This window comes from Protopterus annectens, chromosome 4.part1 (assembly GCF_019279795.1).
Source record: "Protopterus annectens isolate FY-2018-M chromosome 4.part1, PAN1.0, whole genome shotgun sequence".
NCBI lineage: Eukaryota > Metazoa > Chordata > Ceratodontiformes > Protopteridae > Protopterus > Protopterus annectens.
This window is the reverse complement of record NC_056734.1, coordinates 849921568-849942865: the sequence shown is the minus strand read 5'-3', so window position 1 is coordinate 849942865 and position 21298 is coordinate 849921568. Positions and strand designations below refer to the sequence as shown.

The window sequence follows — 21298 nt, the reverse complement described above, 5'->3', positions numbered from 1 at the left end:
AAAAGGACAGGTATGAAATGTGAGACAAGACTGTTGTGCCTGTAAGAATCAATCACAAGAGATAACAGCTTCTATTTTGATTAAAAAAAAGAGACCAATTGTGACATTTTCTTTGAGATTACTGAAATATTAGAAGGTTTTTTGGAGAATATGAAAAAAGAAAACAATGTACCTATAGAATAAATGTACTGTAAAGACTTTTCTTCCGTGAAACACTAATACAAGTTAATATACAATTTTGGACAGAAACTGAGAGAGAAACTGTTAAAATATCTACTAAAGAACTTTTGCAAAGAATTGAAGGACACTTCTAACGTACTTGATATAGTACAGGGCTTGTGATTGGGATTTCGCTCTGCAATGTGATTTTGAAAATGGAAAAATTGCACATATTCCTAGCAATGACTAATGTTGATAGTCATGCAGCTGTTAAGTATTGCAGACAACCAAAAACATTAGGAGATTTTGTAACTGTGATAAAAAGAAATGTCATTTATGTGGAGAGACTGGTTATGACGCTAGAAAATGTGAAAAGAAATATTATAAATGCAAACAGGATATTTATGGATGGATTGTGAGAAAGACAAAAGTTTAGAGTATAACACAAAAGGACAGAGTAGAGAAGAGGTATATAAATACCGATCGTAAAACGATAAAAGGGACAGTAATGACACTAATCAAGAAGAAATATGATTAATAAACAAAAAGGGGAAGGGGAGAGGGAAAGTGGATCAGAAGTTAGTGACAGAGAAGATGTACAAAAGAAAATGGTTAAAAAGAAATGTTTGATTGGAAAAAGGGTTAAAGACAGGAATAGAAAATTTCAGGATGTAGGTTTGCAAGTAAAAAAAAAAAGAGTTGGATAAATAAATAATTTATTGCAAATTAAGTAGAAGCAAAGCAAATTATCTTAGAATTCTCTCTACTAATTTTAATAGAATGTAGTAAAAAGAATTGGGATGTTAGAATGGTGTAATATGTGTGAGGTAGACTTCATAGTATTAGACGATGTTAGGGCTTTAAATAAAGAAGAAAGAAAACACAGACTTTATGATTAGGAGGTATAATATGGAATATGCGTAGAGAAACATTTTCAAGGATTGCTATATTATATAGAAGGGGAATAAAAATTCTCGATTAGACTTTAGTTAAATTAGGAAGATTAACAGTAGCTGACTTTAGGTGGGAAGGGAAAGTTTACAGACTTAAAGCAATATATGCTTATCTGGTATGCAAAGAAAGGGAGAAATTATTTCAAGAAATACTGAACTATGTTACAGTAAATATAGACATAATAACAGGAGATTTTAATTGTGACTTGAGATGTAAAAAGCAAAAAGACAAATCAGATAAAATAATGGAAGAAATAAAATGTGGGAACTTAAGAGTTATAGAACTTGAATAAATGTACATCTAGAAGAGGAAAAGTGAACAGAGAACTGGATTATTTTTTGATATCTAAAACTATAAAAATAGTGACAGAAGATGCAATAGAAACAGGTTTCTGGATCATCTGGTTGTATGGATAGAAACAGAAGAGAATAAAGAACATACACAATTGGGAGAGGAATAAAGAGAACTAACGAAAAGAAGTGGAATGAGAAAGGTTAAAAAGACCTAATAATATTATGGAAAGACCATTTTACTATGAGGGTGGGAGGCTGGCTTAATGGTTCAGGTGTTTACCTTACAGACACAGGGTGCAGGGTTTGATTCTCACATAGGGTAATTAGCTAGGTTTAAAATGGCTCCCAAGGGCAGTTAGCCTAGTACTAATCTATGAACCTATAAGAGATTTTTATAATAATTGGTCAGAATGGTGGATAATAAAAATAATGTATTTAATTTGAGAGAATAGAGAAAGACAAACAGATAAAAATGAATAGAGAGAAACACAAAAATCTGTTTTATACAACCTAGATAGGAATGAAATGGAATATTTTAAAAAAGAAGAGATTTATCAAAAGAATCAAGAAAACATTAAGGATTTACTATATAAATAAAAATATTTTACAAATGAAAAAAGGAAGACTGTCGCCATATTTGAGTAAAAAGTAAAGGAAGATAGTGGCATAATGAGAGAAATGAAAAATGCATATGGAAAATTTAAAAAGAACAAAAAAAGAAGTCATATTCTTACCATAATGTTCTATCTGTGTTGTTGATCTTAATTCATTACTGATGGGTGTCGGTTCAGTCCTCGGAACCAAGTCGGCCTTTTAACATGCTCGTGCCAGCCAAAACACACTCGAGCTAAGCTTTTACTACAAAGCCCTTCCTCTTGTTACCTCAGATCAAGTTTTCCTAACATAAGTAAAGCAAAGGCGGTCTTTGGGCAGAAAAAAAACCTAAGAACAGATGCAGGACTCCCCAAGAGCCTTAGCAGGGGGAAGAAGGGTGGGACACAATGAATGAATGAAGATCAACAACACAGATGGAATGTTATGGTAAGAACATAACTTCTTTATCTGATGTTGTTAATCTCCATTCTTTACTGATGGGACAGAGTCCCTAGCTACCTTTATTCCTGGCAGGCCCTTATGGAAGAATGTTCCTGAGTACCATTGAACTGAAGGATTCTTTTCCCCTGGAGGCCAAATCCAATTTGTAATGAGTGATATAGGTATGAGGGTTAGTCCAGGTTGCGGCTGTACATACGTCATTCAAAGAAGCTCTCGCATGGAAAGCAGCAGAAGTAGCTACTGACCTGGTAGAATGTGCTCTGAATTTACAAGGCAGTGGGGTCTTGTTCTTTTGGTAAATCAAGGTTATGCAGTTTCTCGACCATTTTGGCCAAAGTTACCTTTGAGACAGGATTTCCCATTTTTGGTCCTGAGAAAGCCACAAATAATTGGTCTGATTTATGTACTGATTTTGTTCTGTCCAGGTAAAAATGTAGTTGCCTATGTCTGTCCAGCAAGTGAAGGCAATACCCTCCTTTATTCGAGTAGTTTGGAAAAAAAATACTGGCAGGTCAATTGTTTGGTTAATCATCAGTTCAGAAATAACTTTAGGTAGAAAGTATGGATTTGTTCGGAGTGATATTCTGTCGTTGTGAAATATTACACAAAGCTTGAAGCTCTGAGACGTGTCTAGCTGATGTGACAGCTATCAAAAATAAAAATAAAAATATGATTTCCAGGATAGAAATTTTAGATCGCAAGTAGAGGCAGGTTCAAAAGGAAGTCGTGTTAGAGACTGTAATACTAAAGTTACGTTCCAAGGTTCTATTGGTTCCTTGAAAGGGGGTCTGACATGTAGAACATCTTTTAAGAAAGTTTTGCAGAGATGGTGGAATATAAGGGAAGAATCTTGAAAACCAGTATAGAAATTTGAGATCCCAGATAAGTGCACCCGAATGGATGAAGCTGTTGCTCCTGAATCAAGAAGGTTTGACAAATATTCCAAGACTACAGCAACTGTGGCTGAAAAAGGATCCAGCTGTCTTTTTTGAGCCCAGATAAGGAATCTCTTCATTTGCTGAGATAGATTTTCCTGGTGGAATGTTTATTAGAAGCCAGAAGGATATTACACACTGGAGAGGTGAGGTTATCCTGCCTGGCAATTACTGGAAGTGAAGGAATCAAGCTGTCAGCTTGAGACTGGAAATGTTCGGGTGAGTCAACCCTTGTGGGTGTGAGATCCAGTTCTGAAGAGGGATCCAGAATCCATGGGCGATCTAGTAGGTGAAGCCAAAGGAAGGGAAAGCAAACTTGTCTTGGCCAATAAGGGGCAATGAGGATTACTCTGCTTCTCAAATGAAAATGGGGAATCAGGGGCAATGGAAGAAAGGCATACAGAAGACCCTTGGGCCAACTGTGGATTACAGAGTCCCTCAGGGACTCCCTCTGCAGGGGGATTAGGGCAAAGTTGCTGCTGCATTTGCGGTTTGCTGGAGAGGTGAATAGATTGCAACAAGGCTGGCCCCAGTGACTGAATATCTTCGCTGCTATAGTAGGATTGAGGGACCACTCGTGAGGCAGTTGGATGCATCTGCTCAGCTTGTCTGCAATCACACTGGAACTCCCGGGAATATGCACTGCTATCAGAAAACGATTGGAAGCTATCGCCCACTGCCAAATTCTCATGGCTTCTCGACATAGAGGGTAGGATTTGGTTCCCCCTTGTTTGTTGATGTACCAGACTACCGACATGCTGTCTGGTTGAACCGCAATAGTCCCCGATGGAAAGATGGAATGAAATGTTTGCAATGCTAGAAGCACCGCCCTCCATTCTAGGACACTGATATGCAGGTTGGCCTCTGTAATCGACCAAGTGCCTTGGACCATCTTCTCTTGGTAAACCCCCCCATCAGGGAAGCGTCCGTGGTCACTGTGGCCCTGGGCAAGGAGCTGCTCCATTGTTTTCTGTCTGGATTCATCCACCACATTAGATCTTGTTTGTATTTTTGTGTTATTCGAATTCGGAAGGATTGGGGGTGATCTAATGGGTATCACTGAGTTAGGAGGAGCCATTGTAGGGCTCTCATGTGCAGTTTTGCTGAGGGAACCATACAAATTGACACTGCCATCGGACCCAAGAGTTGAAGTACAGTTCATTCTGGGACTAGGGCTTGACCGAGTATCATCTGGATCTGTCATCTTATCCTGAGTATTCTGTGATCTGGTAGAGACACTAGACAAGTTGTTGTGTTGAGGATAGCTCCGATAAATTCTAGGGACTGTGAAGAAGCTAGATTGCACTTTCACCAATTTACCGAGATTCTTTGATGTTCTGCAAGTCTTAGAGTGTACAATAATGCTGTCTCCAGTAGATGCTTGGTGGGGGCAGTGAGGAGCCAATTGTCCAGATATGGAAACACTCGGAATCCTTGTAGTCTCAAGTGAGCTGTTATCACTGCCATGCACTTGGTGAACACTCTGGGGGCTGTAGAATGTCCGAAGGGCAGTACTCGGAATTGAAAGTGATTGGCTGCTAGCTGGAAGCGAAGGAATCTTCTGGAGCATTTGTCCATTTTTATATGGTAATACGCACCCTGAAGATCTATAGAGCACATCCAATTGTCTTTCTCCAGTAACGGAAGGATAGACTGAAATGTGATCATCCGGAATTTTTCTTGTTTGACAAATTTGTTTAGGATGCTGAGATCCAGAATTGTTCTCCAGTTCCCTGACTTTTTTTGGCACTAAAAAGAATCTTGAGTAAAATCTGGATCCTATCTGGTCTGGTGGGATTGTCTGGATTACACTGTTTTGAAGCAGCTTTTGAATTTCTAGTGCTGCTGTTTCCCTTTGACTAGGTAGAACATCAGGAATTCGAGATGGTGGAGTTGGACAAAGGTTGAACAGAATGTGGTATCCTCTGGCAATGACTTATTGTATCCATAAGTCTGTTGTTAGAGTTTGTCAGGCAGAATGGTACAAGGAAAAATGTCCCCCGACTACTTCCAGAGGAAAGCAACTGGGCCACTCTTCAGGAGCGCTGGTAGGGTTGCCCAGAGAAAGAATCCCTAAAACCCTGGTTACGTGGACCTCCGCTGCCCTTAAATGGGCATCTTCTGGTTGAATTACCCCCTCTGCCATGGGGGTATGCTCACCATGTGTGTCACGGAAAGGACCCTGTGATTTTTTTGTGCCACATCTTTCCACTCCTCTGGTTCCTAGAATATGGACGTTGAGGGGTTGAAAAATGTACGCCCATGGCAGAAAGGGTCTTGCCATCCTTTTCACACCTGGCCAGTGTGTCTTTGACTTTAGGGCCGAAGAGGGAAGAGGCTTCCTCTGCAGCATTCAGGAAAGAAGACTTAAAGGGATCCACAAAGGCGCATCCAAGCGTGGCGTCTCAAGACAATGCCTGAACCCGCTGCTCTGGCAGCTCCTTCCATGGCATGAGAAATCAGATGCATGGAGGAGATGGATTCCATGGTAGCTAGCTGCAAGGTGACCTTGTCACAGACCTTGTCAGACACAGCTCCTGCTAAAGTTATGGAGAGTTCAGTCACTAAGTCTCTCTGAAGCCTGGTGAAGTGTGCTAGATAATTCAAAGACCTAACTGCAAAGGTCGATGATGCAAATACTCGCTTCCCAAGCCTATCGCCCAGGACTCCTTGCTTGGGAGGTGGACAGTCTGGCTCTCCTCGGACAGTTCTCTTTTGGTGGCAGCCACCACCACCATAGCATCTACTGGAAGTCTCTTGGACCAGTGAGGATATTGTTCCAGTGGGGGGGGGGTAAAATGTTGTTTAGCCTCCGGGGGATCGGTTCAATGGTGTCAGGACATTTCCATGCATGACGAGCTGAACTAGTTCGTCTGCAGGTGGGGTCACCCAGGAGGTAGAGGGGTGAGCACGAAAAGCCTGCAGGAACACAGACTCCTCGGAGGAAGGGTTGGAGGGCTTCCAGTCATTCCTCTGTTTCAATATTTCCAGAATGTCTCCAAAGGAGACATCATCGGGGGTGACCATGGGGACCCTTCCCCTTCATCGTAATCCGTGACTTCGGTTAGAGACTCCTCATGGGAGTTTACATGCTTTCTCTTGCATGTCTTATTATGAGGGACCGCCTCAGTGGGAGCTTCTGAGGAGGACTCTGAAGAAAAAAACACCCTGTGGACGGGTATCATGAGACTCTTGTGCTCGCTGTCCTATAGTAGTGGCTTGCATCAGCTGCAGCTCAGAGAGAGGACGTAGTGAGAGGTCTGACACCGGAGGCCTGCCTACCGAGGCAAGGGCCCTCTCCATTGCCTGGAAAGCTGGCCCGCCTGAAGAGGTATGGGAGCCCGGAACCGAAAAAGACAACCTCAGAACCGGTGTCACACCCCACTCCAATGAACCAGGCAAGGAGTCTCAAGAGGACTGGGCACCGAAAGGACTCCTGGAACCATGGATGGCATCACAGAAAAAAATCGGTGCCGTACCCTGAATCCTGGTGCCTATGGGACAGCCACGATCCTGAGAAAGGCTTGTACCAAATGGATCAGGAGCCAAAGGGATAGCTCCGACACCACTGTGAGATCCACCAGTGGTACCGAAGCAGCGGGAGCCAAAGACGGCGTTGGTTCTGGGGGCTTCAATACTTGCACAGAAGTCAAAAGTGGAGAGTAAGCTGGAGTCTGTGGCGAAAGACTCGCACCTCCAAGAGGAAGGGGAGCTTTGGATGGTGGTGTAATCCCACTGGCTGTCAGCAGCTAATCCACAAGGTGCACCACAGCCAATTTGGAAAGGCTCCTGGAGGAACGCGTCAATATCCCCAATGGGGAGCCAGGTCTTTCTAGGAAGGGACTGTACTGTTGTCCCAGGAAGTGATCCACCGAGGGTGAATATTGGGTCCTAGCTGTTGGGGTCACTGGCACTGAAGTGTCTATGGTAGTATGCATGGGCAGTTCCAAATTTGTCAACAGAGGTAGGATCGGCTCTGTGGCTGTGTACAGTGCCAGAGTTATTGGAACCGAGATCAGCATCGAGGTTGGTTCTAGTATTTTAGGCATGATTGGTGCTGAAGGTGTAGTTTTCGGTGCCGAGGCTGACACTGAAGATACAGATTTCAATGACGGTACCAAGGACGGAACCATAACTGACAGTGCCATGAAGGTAAATTTCAATGGTTCAGACAATTTAGGAATTTTAGGTCTTGGTTCCTGTTTCTTCTCACCAGAAGGTGATGAAGGGACAGAGTGAGATCTCTTTTTATGATGTTTACTGTTAGGGGATGAGCCCTCTGACCCAGAGATAGCCTCTGAGAATGGTGTTTTGAGGTGGCCTTTTAGGATTAGTTTGTTCTTCCTTTTGTTTAGTGTTCTGGACGAAAACCCTTTACAAATCACGCAACATGACTGCAATGATAATGGGGAACGCCCAAACAGTAGAAACAAGAGTCGTGTGTGTCAGAGTTGGGCATCTTGCGGCTGCACTGGTCGCATTGTTTAAGACCAGACATAATGTCAAAGATAGAATTATTAATTGATCAAATAAAGAAAAGGATAGAAAGTTTGAAAAGTTTTTTTTTTTTTTTTTTTTTTTTTTTGAAAGGAAGAAAAGGGGAAAGGGGGGGGGGGTACCAACAATGGTATTACAAGAAATTACTTAAATAGGTAAGAGGAAAGGACTACCAACGATGGTAATAAAAAAATTTACCACAAAGCTAATAGAGAGGGAAAAGCAGAGAAATTTACCTAAAAAAAACAGAAGAAAGTGTAAATATAGGACAGTGAGTATTAAATGATAAATATTAAAGGTGAAAAACTAGTTAGCAATAGATAATATAGAAAAAATGTTGTCACTTAGCTTGGAGAGCTGGCTTCACACTGCTTTACGGCAACGTGGCAAACAAGATCTGAGGTAATAAGGGGAAGGGCATTGTGGGTAAAAGCTTAGCTCAAGAGTTTTTTGGCTGGTTACAAAGCTGATTCAGTTCCGTGGATGGACCTGACACCCATCAGTAAGGAATGAATGAAGATTAACATCAGATCAAGTATTATGAATATTGTAGTGAAGTATGTTAAAGAGATGGCAAAAAAATGAGAAACAAAGAAAAAATAAGTGGATGGTGAAGCAGTTTACAGAATTAATGAATAAAGAATTAGAAAAACAAATTATAATTATGGATTAGAGAAGGTAATGAATGGAATAAGTATAACTTTAGCAGCTGGACCAGATGCCATAGAATTTGTAATGTATAAGAATTTGATACAATGGCAGAAAGAAAACTTGGTAGAAATATTTAATGAATTATTAAGTTATAGTACTTGTTATGTAGAAATATGTAGGGGGGGGTTATGAGATTTATATGGGGAAAAGGGGAGAAGAATGAAAAATTGGAGGCCAGTAATGTTGAACAATAGTGCTTATAAGTTATTTATGAAGACAATACAAAAAAGATTAGAACATAAATTGAATTAAGTAATGAAAGATGGCATTTATTAGATTAAAGGAAAAGGTAGTCAATAATTACTAATGATAATTAGGGAAATTGTGGATGATATCAAGAAAGAAAAAAGAAGCAAAATTAATGGTGGCTGATACACAAAGCATTTGATTCAATACAGCATGAAACGTTATGGCAAATAATGGAATAATATAATTGTAGTATACAAGTAAAAAAAATTATGAGAGTCTGTATCTAAAATAAGAATTCTAGTAAATGATTGGCTAAGTGAAGAAATTGAAATGAATATAGGTTTAAAACAAGGATGTCCATTAAGCAGTATTATGTCTGTAATGGTTGTGAAATGTGTAGTAAAAGACATAAATGAAGAAATAGAAAAAAGTAAATATGTACAGGAAATGGACTTTTCATATCCAATTATGTCGTCATATACTGATGATATAATATTAATGGCTACATACAGAGAGGAAATAAAAGAGGTAATTATACATGTGCATACAAATTGCAAGAAGCTGGATTAAAATGAATAGGGAAAATGTAACGGTTTTGGAGATGGAGAACAGCAAAAAGGAGTATAGTTTGGAATAAAAAAGATCTAAATATTAGGAACTGATTTTGGTAAATATTCCATATTAAATGAATAACTGGACAAAACTGTGAGAGAATTAAATGGACTTGGTGTCATATGGAACAGGTATAGGTTCTCTTTTAAGAAAAAAGTACATTTAATAAATACAATACGGATGGGAAAAGTATCATACATAGCTAGTATATATATGATATTAACAGAATGGGAGAAACACTGTCGTGAAATCTTTAGATTCATATGAGGATCTATGTTAAATCCAGTTAAGAAAGAAGTGTTATATATGGTTAAGGAGGATGGGGGTTTGGCTTTATTGAAACTGATAGTATACGGGAACCTGTACAAGGTACTAAAATGGATAAATAAAAAGGAAGATAAGTTGATAGTAAGAATATTTAAGAAAAATATGAAAGGGGGTGGAAATTTATAAAACTGAAAAAATGGGAGGGAGAGAGAGAGAGAGACAAGAGAAATGAAAAAAAAAGGATGCAGCAAGACAAAATAAAAATATGGAAATTAAGTATACAGGGGATAGGAGAAAACAGGAAAATATGGTATAAAATATAATATGCAAAATTATTGTGTGAACCAATGGGGACAGCTAACAGAAGAGACAATAAAAGCCATAAAACAAAGAAACAAATGTGTATGAAGAGTATTGAATGTCAATATTTTTTTAAGGAAGTTACCAATTAAGTTGCCAGTAAAAGGAAATATGCCTTACTAAAAAGTAAATGAAAGGACATGCCATTTTTTGGTGAATTAGAAACAGTAGAGCATATTTTCTCAATGTGTAAAAGGGTTAAAAATATGGGGAAGTAATAGAAAAAAATATTGTGAGAGAATTAAGAGACTATATACAGATAAATATGGGTATGACTGAATATGGATTTTATGGGAAATACAGTAAAGAATAATAATTTGGTTCTATTGTATGAACAACACAGAATGAAAGAGAGAATGAAATTATACTACATAGAAAGTGAATATTACCAAACATAATACAGAAAATAAAATGGTTATAGAAAAAGGAGTGGAGGTCTATACAAATGTAAAATATTGTCAGTGATGGAGGAATGTAAATTTAATGTAATTTTTGTAAATAAGTAAATTTATATACAGTTGCATAATACAAACCTCCTACTCTTACAGACAGGTACAGTGGGATTTTTTATGTCCTCCAAGTCAAGCAAATAGGACCTTGATTTAACATCTTATCTGAAGGACGACAAACTCAGGAGTGCACCATGGCAGTAGCTGATCTACATGGTGTGGGAACAGAACTCAGCCTTCTGAACCACAGGTGAATGTGCTACCTGTTGCACCACTGACATTGCTAACATCAGTTCTGACACAGGTTGCCCCTTCTCCTTACCTTCACAAGTAACAATGATCTAAAGGATTTAGTTCTGTCAAGATACTACCTGAGCTGTCTGTGGACATCTAAGACAGTGTGTTCTTTCTCCCTAATTTTTAGGTTCAGGAATAGAAACAATAGTTTAGCTTAAAGTATACTCGTATACCACTTTAAGCAAAAAAAAAAAAAAAAAAAAAAAAGATTAGTTCTAAAAGAAATCGTATTCCTATGGAAAATGAGACAAGGATGACTCACCATAAGAGCTTGCAAAGACTCAGCAATCAGTATAGCTGATTTTCCATGTAAAGAGCCTCAAGTCAGCCAGACAAGTTGGTGCAAACGAAGCAAGTGTTAGCTTACGTAACAAAAATTAAGATCACAAGGAAGGGCCACCAGTATTCTTGGGAGCCTGTTTTGCAAAACCCCTTTCAAGAACATTTTGACATGAGACTACACTGAAACAGGGAGATCCATCTGCAGACATGCTGAACTGAAATTGCCAATAAAATTAGCCTTGACAGAGGAGTAAGAAAGATCATACGATATTAACTCTCAAACATTGTAACATTGAACAGCTAACTGAACGGGTGTTAGTTATGTTGTTTCTGTCAACAAGGAAACCTTTTCCATTTACTAATTTATGATTTTCTAATAGCAGGCTTTCTTGCCTCCATTTGTACCTGCTACACATCCTCATTAAACAAGTGCCTAATAGGAATTAAGATGCTATCATCCAGGAATCAAAGTTCATTAGTGTTGGGGTGTATCAAACACCTCTGTTCTTGTGTGAGTAGATCCAGTCTGTGAGGCAGTTTGTAGTACTTGCCTTTGCCCATTTCCAAAGGAAGGGAGAACTAACGCAGCCTGGGCCAGAAGAGAGTCACCACAATGATCATGGGGGAATTCCTTATGACTAATCAGAAATACCCTGGATATTAGTGGAAAGGGTGAAAAAGCATACAGAAACATTCCTGTCCAAAAAAAAAAAAAAAAGGCATCTGTCTTCCAGGCCTTCTTGCATGGAATCCTGGATCAGAATCTTGCCAGCTGATTGTTGAGACAGTAGGCAAAGAGGTCTCCTTTAAGATTTGATCCATACATGGATCAAATAAAAAAAAAAAACCCTGACCTAGTTCCATAACTCAAGCTGCAGTTCAGGGGGGTCCACTAACACTTGTTTCCCCTGGGATGTAAACAACTGGTAAGATGAAATCCCAGCCCATGGACCATGGCCCACTACCAGATCATCCTGCTTGTTTACACACCACATAGTTTCTTAGGTGTATACCAAGGTAACGACCACTAGTGCCCTTATAAACGTAGTCATGCAATCCAAATATGACCCTCAAATTCGATTTATATAGGTGGTGATTTACTGACTGCCTTATCACAGACATAGCAGCTAGACCAGGAGTGAATTTCCGACTATCCATCCATTGATCTAAGTTACATTTAAATAGGGATAGGGAGGAACTCTGCTTGACATAGATGGGGAACCTGTTCCAGAGAATGAGAATTCGCTGAGAAACATATCTGTCTCTCCAATGTCTCCTATTTATGTCACAAGCAAAGTTTAGGTCTTTTAGTCTAGTAGTTCTGATGCTGTTTTTTGCAGATGTGGAAAAGGTTCATCAAAACAGGGTCCAAGGATGGGTCTATATTATAAGCATGAATGTTTACTTACCCGAATACCTAAATGCCGACACATATTCCGTGAACCGCAAATACACCTAAACCGCAAAATTCAAAAAATCGAACAGTCATAGTTGTCCCACCCCACCGTCCACTACATACTACCTACACAAATAAACTAAATAAACCACATACATACACTAACCAAAACCCTACTTCTAAACTAAACCCTACTTCTAACCCTATACTAAATCTTACATATAAGATCATGTATGCACTTAACTTAACCCGCACCCTAACCCTAAGGTCCATAACTATCGCACACTTACCTTATAAAGCTATACCCAAACAAATTAAATAATACACACACACACACACACACACACACACACACACACACACACACACACACACACACACACACACGCACAGTTAACAAAACCTTACTTCTAACCCTGCACTAAATCTAACATAAATTGCCATCTATGCATTTACCTTAACCCGCACCCTAACCCTAAGGTCCGTAACTATCGCACACTTACCTTATGGAGCTATACCGCAGAAGGGCCAGCCATGGCGATTCGACATTTCCAATTTTGCGCTTCTGGACAATCTATGTTTTCGCAGTTCGATGAAGATGTGTCGGCGTTTAGGTATTCAGGTAAGTAAACGTTCGTTCTTTTAATGTAGACCCCCACGGATGACTTGCATGCCAGTTAAAGATCACCTCTCACAATCTGGTTGCCCAAATGGAGTAGTAGTATTTTTGGCTTCAACTCTCCTTTCAAAGACTTAAAGGGAAGAAAAACTGCCCATATTTTGGTTTATGAGAAGTCCACCTCTTCAAGGGGTCTAGTATTTATGAACAAATAAGAAGGCATCAGGCCAAGCATCCACTGTCAGAACTACAGAATGATTCTTCTGCAGGAATAGTAACTACTACAAAAGACCTGTAGGCATAGTATACCACTCTACAGACAATAACAAATGTCTGCATGTAGACTTTGCAACCACTGACACCTAATGTTATAGAGCACATTAATTCTCAGTAACAAACACAACTCCCCCAGTGTGGGACAGAATTGGCTGCCCAAACTGTCTCACAATATCCTTGAAATAAACAGTCTGACACACTCCACAAAGGAAGTGGTGCATTAGTGACCTCTTCTTTAATAAACTCTCCTGTTCTACACTCTTCACATACATTTTCTCATACTCTGCAACCACAGCTGCTGGATCACTATGTTTTTTCCTCATACTGGGGACATACTTCTTTCTCTGGAGATGACCCATGAAAAGACAAACTCTATTATGCCTTTTAGCAGATATAAATGCCTTTTCTGTGTATGTATTTTAAATGCATTTTAAACTTGTGAACACAGCTAAGCCACCTTGTAAGATTCTGCCCACAAATTTTACTTGCACCACTTTTGGGGTTCTTCACCTTGAAGTATGGCAATGCTGCTGTGCAGTTTTACCCTAAGATGATGATGTTACTGCCAATTGCCAGTACATGAAAACTGGTACTATGGCTTCCCAAGTTCTTTTACAAAATAATTTTGCAAAAAAAAAGTTATCTTAAAAGAAAATAATTATTTGGCCTAAAATGCTGATAAATATTAAACTTCTGTCTTAATCCTCCATATGAAGTATTACAAAGCGTTCAGTAGCTCAAGTACTCAACTTCTAAGATGACACAGAATGCATACTACTAGCAGGGGTTTTTTTTTTTTTTTTGTAGGGTGGGATAAGTTAAACATCTAGAAGATTATACTTGCAATAGTGGTATTAAAATACTCTCATTCCCACTTAATTCATAGTCAAGGCCATCAATGTTCAGCTCAATGTACAGGCAAAGTACAAAATAGGAACTGCAATGTAATGTAACTAACAAAAAACAGAAATCAGGAATTGAAAATAATCTGTTTCTTTAACAAAGAGTGTCTCAAACCACCAAAGAATCATGTCTACCCACACAAAACGAAGACATCTAAATTATAAAAGTATACAAGGACAAGAGTTATTACAGCCACGCCCATTTGGTGAGTTCACTGACTACATTTGAACCACAGAAAGATAAAAGAAGAAAATATATACAGTACATGTAAAATGTATAGCATTGTACATTGAGATGAAATATTACTTACTAAACTGTAATATTAGGCACATGCTTCCTGGAATCAAGCCTGCTGATAAATATACTCTGGGCTCTTCCACCCTCAACACAGGTGTGAGAAGGCAGACAGTTATGTATTAGCTAGTCTGCTCCTCCCGTTGTCACCCTCAGCTGGTTTCATTTATTTTACTTTATTTTACATTTGTTAACTGGGAGAGTCCAACTGGATACAGGTCCATTTTCAGCGGAGGCCCGGGGAGAAAAGCTCCAATTACATACATCTTTTAACGTTTTAAATCATTAGATGTGACATTATTCATTATGTGTTCTTTACTCCATATTTTATATGCTATTCCCTTTTCTTTCACAAGTCATGAGACTATATGTTTGAACATCTTTACCAAGCAAATGGTCAGGCCTGCAAATAAATGGAGAGCAGCCTTGATTTTGGCACCTGGGTTCTTTTTTCCTCCTGTCTCATCAATGACAACAAACATTTGCTTACTTCACACTATTCATAGCAATCTCTTGTAAAATTCACTGCCCTTTATAAATACAGAGGCAGGTCATTAGCACTTACCTTCTGACTCAGTGGATTTGTATTCCAAGTTCTGCGGAGTTCTTGCAGTTCTGGAATCCCTCCAATTTTTGCATTTTGTTTCCAAAGTCTGGGTTCCCCAATGCTGATAGCAGTGGTTTGAAAGCATGGCCTCAGTCCTCCCTGGACTCTGGAAGGCCCTTCAGTATTAGTGCACCCCTCTTTTGCAAAACGACAATTTTTTAACATTATCCCCTCTTTATGAGTCACTAGAAATAGCTGTGTCACAAAACAGTGCCCTTCTTGATGAGGTTCACAAACAGTTCCTGACAGAGGGACTAAATGGCTTTCCTGCCTGTTGGGGGATTTATCCTCTTCTGCCATGTGCTTTGAAGAATCTGCATCTCTTTGTCCTTCCTGATGGCTAAATCCTGCTAACCTGGGCAGTTTAGATGGCGTGGGACATCCTACATCCTCAATGACTGTAGCATTGTCTTCTGTATTCTTACTTCTTCCTGTGTCATGCTGGGAAGAGTGACTTTGAAGTAGTTCAGAACTGTCTGGCACTTTTTGGGCATTGTTCTGCTTAGTAAAGGTTGCTGAGGGATTAAGTACTGAAGCATCATCAATAAAAAACTGTATATATACCCTAAAAGAAAACATGAACAATTATACTCCCAAGTGTAACACCAGCTTATAAAGAAAATGTTTGAAGACAAGTATCAAGACATTAATCTGTGCAAGTGATGGAGTTTAACGAATGAATTCCTACTACCAAGGATACCCAACGTCTTTCCATAGTACTACTTTATGCTAGTGACTTGCTTTAATTTACATCAATAACTGATTCGTTTAAACATTTGAAACTCTTGCCTCAAACACACAACGACAGAGTAAAGCTATACTGGCATGTTTTATTATGCATACAAGCACACAAAGTGTATATTCACAGAATAAATTCCACTCAGAACCTGTCAAAAAAGAAACTACTGTGAGAAAAATTAATAACTTCACACTGCTAATTGTGAATAAACATCAGTTTTAAAGAGCATTTCAATAATCTAGTTGTTACCATGCAGGAAGAGTGTCATTATACAGTTGATAACACTAGAAAAAAGATAAATCCCAATTATTATTTAGCGTCTTGAGGTATAAGGTCCAAAATGCAATCAGCCAACATTTCTCCCGCCAAACCTGACTATTACATCATGTATGCTTCAGTCTGTTTCATTTCCACAAAAGAAAAAAATATTCAAGTTCTTACTGTGACAGGTCTCAGAAAAACAGGTAATAAATATGTTGATTACCAGTTTGATAATATTCTACCATGTTCCTGAAGTCTCATTCTGAGAGGTTCAGTAACCATGTTACATATAAAAAAGCACACATATGCTTCAATACATACACCACAAAATTACTTCAGAATGCAAAATGTTGTTTAAGTTCATATTCACGATCACTATGTGAAATTACCCGAATGTCCATCTAACAGATCTAAAGAAACATTTTGGGTTTGGAGGAAACGTGCAAAAAGTGGCTGCTTTTTTTCTCTAATAGATCCAACATTTATGCTAAACGGAAATTAAATGTCTTGTTCTAAGAAGTAATGTTAGGATTGAAGCTCACCTTAATCATAAGGATGCAGCTGATAAACAACAAACCAAGTACTACAAAAATGAGGCTACAGCATCAATTTGTCAGCAACAGTTTACCTGGTCACAAAAATAAGACTGAAGATTTCTTAATGTTCTCTTCAGACAAGAAATTGTTGAAAATTGCTGCCAAACCATTTGCTCAACTATTCAGAGGACATGCCAATAGTTCTTCACCCTTCAGTGAAAAATGTAGTTTATTTATTACACTAAAAACAACAACAACAAAAAATCTATGAGAAATGACAGGTCTCCTACGAAATGTGGATGCTTTTTTTATCTATGGGAATTTTATCTCTGTGCCTGCCCAGACATCAACCCTCCCTTTAGGTGGACGCAGCCCCTTTGTTCCTTCACCAAGGAATTTAACACAGGATCAGAGTGACAGATGTCTAGAGGGGGCTAACATTCAAGATGCCCTGAGCGTGCTTTATGCCCTCACAGTTATCCCAGTAAACAGGGTATCTGTAATGGTCTAAGTCTGCCCTTTGAATGTGAGTGTGTGTGTGTGTGTGTGTGTGTGTGTGTGTGTGTGTGTGTGTGTGTGTGTTCCAAGTAAAGTACAGTTGTGTACACTTACCATAAATGTAGATGTTCGAGTGTATTCACTGTTGCAGTCATTACATTTGGATTATCTGCTTGCAGATGAACCTCAGTCGGCCTGATTAACAAAGTCTTGGGTCCTGCATTGGTTGCTGTCCCTTCCTCCATGACGTCAGGTCATCAGGGGTATAAAACATGCAGCCAACGCCATTACATCAGTTTTTCTTGCCCCAGATGTCAGGTGGCCCCCTAATGGGAAGCAATTAAACATAAAAGCATGAAGATATACCTCCAACAAAAAAAGCAAATACACCAAAAAGGCTTGTACGCATAGTAAAGGAAAGCAGAGATATAGCCAAAAGAAGTTAGGGGGCTGGAGGGAGGGTAACCAGGACTGCAACAGTGAATACACTCGAACATCTACATTTATGGTAAGTGTACACGACTGTACTATGTTCTTCATGTTTCACTGTTGCAGTCATTACTGCAATATCTTTTTGCTTTTTCTTATGTAAATTTTTATTTTTATTTTGTATTTTTATGCTTAATGAAACTGAACAAGAGCTATTTCTTTTTTGGCTCTCTACAAAAAAAAAAAATATTTTGCTGGCATTCAATTGTTTACTCATGTAATTATTCTTGTATTTAACATTTTTTTCTTGGGGATTATACAATTATTTTTTTGTAATCTCTATTTCTTGCAGATTATTTGTAATAAATTACATTTGGGTAGATTCCCAAAGCTATGGTTGGGAGGAGGAATTTAGATAGCATTTGGGCCAGCTAGAAGGCCCTGCAAGACAGCAGTGGCAAAGCCAGCTCTGGAGTTAGAGAAAATTGGCAAATTATAATGCTTGGGGAAAGTATGCACAGAACTCCAGGTACCAGCTTCTAGGATGTCCCTGGTAGGGATGCCTCTGAGAAAGGCTGTAGAGGTAGATGCAGCCCTGGTGGAGTGAGGTCTGATCCCCTGGGGGGATAGGTTTTCCATGGTGCTTATAGCAGAAATTAATGCAATGACTTATCTATTTAGAAATGGTTTGCTTTGAAATAGACTTCCCCTGTGCCCCTGCAGCAAATGCCACCAGCAGTTGTTCAGATTTCCTTTGAGGTTTAGTCCTGTCCAAGTAGCATCTAAGTTGTCTGTGCACATCTAAGGAATGCAGTATCCATTCCCCTTTATTCTGTGGATTGGGAAAGAAAGTTGGCAAATGAATGGACTGATTAAGAGCCACACTGGATACCCCCTTGGGCATGAAGGATGGATTGGTTCTGAGGGACACCCTGTCCGCATGAAAGATGATGAAAGGCTCCACTGCCATAAGGGCCTGTCATTCAGATGTCCTTCTAGCTGAAGTGATTGCTAAAAGGAAAGCTGTTTTCCAAGAAAAAAAATTTAAGTCTGCAGTAGCAGCTGGCTCGAAAGGAGGTGGAGTGAGTTTCTCCAAGACAAAGTTAAGGTCCCAGGCTAGGGTTGGAGCTCTCCTGGGTGGTCTCAAATTTTTGGCCCCTTTGATGAACTGCTTAAGCAGTGGATGAGAGAAAAGGGGAAGTTGTGTGTCATAATGAGTTGAAATGGCTGAGGCGTGGATTTTAATGGAGGAAAAAGACAGGCCCTTGTGAAGCATCTCAGTTAAGTATTGTAAAATCTGAGGTAAATTGGGCGCTGCTGTGCTCATCCCTTGAGACTGGTTCCAGGCACAGAATATTTTCCATTTTTCAGCATAAGATTTTCTAGTACTAGGCCTCCTTACCTCTAAAATGACATCCATCACAGGTTTGCTGAGGGATGGTAAAGGAGAGATTAAGCAATTAGCCAGGCTACAAGATTCAGTGTTGGAAGCTAATGGTGCAGAATCTGGTTCTCCTGCTGAGACAACAGGGAAGGAGTCTGAGACAGGTGCCATGGAGATAACCATGACATACTGCGCAGGAGGGGGGTACCAGTGTTGGAGCGGCCAGTCTGGAGCAATCAAAATCATCCTTGGTTTGTCCTGTTTGATTTTTAGTAGTACTTTGGAGAGCAGAGGCAGAGGGGGGAAGCCATAGACTGATAGGTTTTTCCAGCTGAAGGGCAGAGCATCCACTTTCCAGGCTTGTTTGTGGGGAGCCCTTGTGCAATATTTGTCCAATTGGTAGTTCTGGGGAGAGGCAAACAGGTCTATATCTGGGCTCCCCCATTTGCTTGTCAACATGTTGAAAATCCTTGGTTCCAATTTCCACTCGTGTGGGTCCATGAGGTTTCTGCTTAGTCTATCTGCCAATGTATTTAATTTTCCTGGCAGGAACTGAGCTTGTAGGTGCACTTGGTAGCTCAAGGCTGTGTTCCACAATGCCATGGCTAGTCTGCAGAGGGGGTAAGAATGTGTACCCCCCTGCTTGTTTATGTACCACATAACAGTGGTGTTGTCTGTCTTTACCATTAGTTGTCCTGGAAGAATGTGGTCCTTGAAGGCTGTCAGAGCATTCTGTACAGCTAACATTTCTTTTTGATTGATGCATTCGACTTGGGTTCCATTTTCCCTGAATGCACTTCCTTGCTAGGTTAGCCCCCCATGCATAGTCTGATGCATCTCTTGTTAGGGTTTGGGCAGCAGGGGGTGGTGTGAAAGGTAGTCCTTTGTTTTGGTGGCAGGCTTCTGCCCACCAAAGGAACTCTAGGCGTAGGCAAGGTATGACAGGAATCATTGTTTCTAGGTCTTGAGAATGTTGACACCATAGGCTTTTTAGATGATACCACTGTAGTTTCCTCATATGCAGTCTTGCATATGGAATTACAAGAATGCAGGAGGCCATGAACCCAAAGGCTTGCAGTATTTGTCTTGCAGATAGCAGGGTTTTTGTGGCCACTTGTTTGAAGTAGGTTGTCAAATGAATTTGCTTTTCTGGCGTCAGTTAAGCCATCTGGGAAGTTGTATTCAAGCTTGCTCCCAGGAATATAATTTGTTGACAGGGTACCAGGTGTGATTTCTTTTCGTTTATGGTGTACACCAGACAAGTTAGAACACTTTTTACAAAGGCCAGATGATTCAAAAGTATGTCCTGGCTTTCTGCCTGAATTAGACAATCGTCCAGGTATGGGTATATTTGAATATTTCTTTGCCTGCAAAATGCAATAACTGGAACTAGGCACTTTGTGAATACCCTGGGGCGCACTAGTGGCTTAATGCTTGCACACGTTCATTCCTTTTGTATTCTATGTTACTATGTAGCTACATCCTTAATGACAGTGTTCTTGATACGATTGTATAATTTTATATACAGCGCCTTGGTGCTTTTACATTATTAATTGCAAACTATGTACCAATTTTTTAATATTGTACTATACTTTGCATATGTGTTAACTGTGGAGCTTTACATGATTAATTGCAAACTATGTACTAATTTTTTTTAATATTGTACTATACCTTTGCATATTTGTTAACTGTGGAGCTTCTCACCCTGGGTCTCCACTGAAAAAGGGCGACAGCTCAATCGGTCTAACCTGGTCAAAAAATGTCAAATAAATAGTCAACCATATTTCTAACAAGCATTTTACCAGAATGTACATATCTAATTTGCAAAGAACTGCAATAGCATGGCCAGCTGTAATAACTATACATCCACAGGGAGATGACAGGTGGATAATAATAATACCCCACTTGTTAACAACACAGGCCAATATAATCCCTTTTTAGACACAATGCAGGAGCAGTGTCTGGTTATGTGACTTGCTCAAGGTCATACAGCAGATAAATGAGGCCTGAGAGAATCAAAACCCATACCACAGGAACTACAGCTCCCAGCCTTAACCCTCTGTACCAGCTGCAAACACAATATCCCAGATTCATCAAGGAGAGCCCTTCTTTGTACATTAACCTTATATAATAAGCACCTCTTATAGTTAATAATGAAGATCCTCCCCAATGCAACCCATGGCATGGCTAAATCCCAGCTAGTAAAACACAAAAATGGAAGGAACCTGGAATATACCAGGATCAGCTGAAAACACTATACAAAGTCCAGCCAAAAGGTTTGACTCCCAGAATCTT

At 39.6% G+C, this 21298-nt stretch overlaps 1 protein-coding gene across 1 annotated transcript in view; it reads right to left on the bottom strand.

The window, feature by feature from the left end:
- The window catches only part of CTC1 (CST telomere replication complex component 1), a 1463250-nt gene that overhangs the window by 786883 nt on the left and 655069 nt on the right, over positions 1 to 21298 (bottom strand). The window contains exon 13 of the mRNA XM_044070869.1: positions 15115 to 15721. Within this exon, the coding sequence (XP_043926804.1) occupies positions 15115 to 15721 (607 nt within the window). The remainder of the gene's footprint in view (positions 1 to 15114; positions 15722 to 21298) is intronic.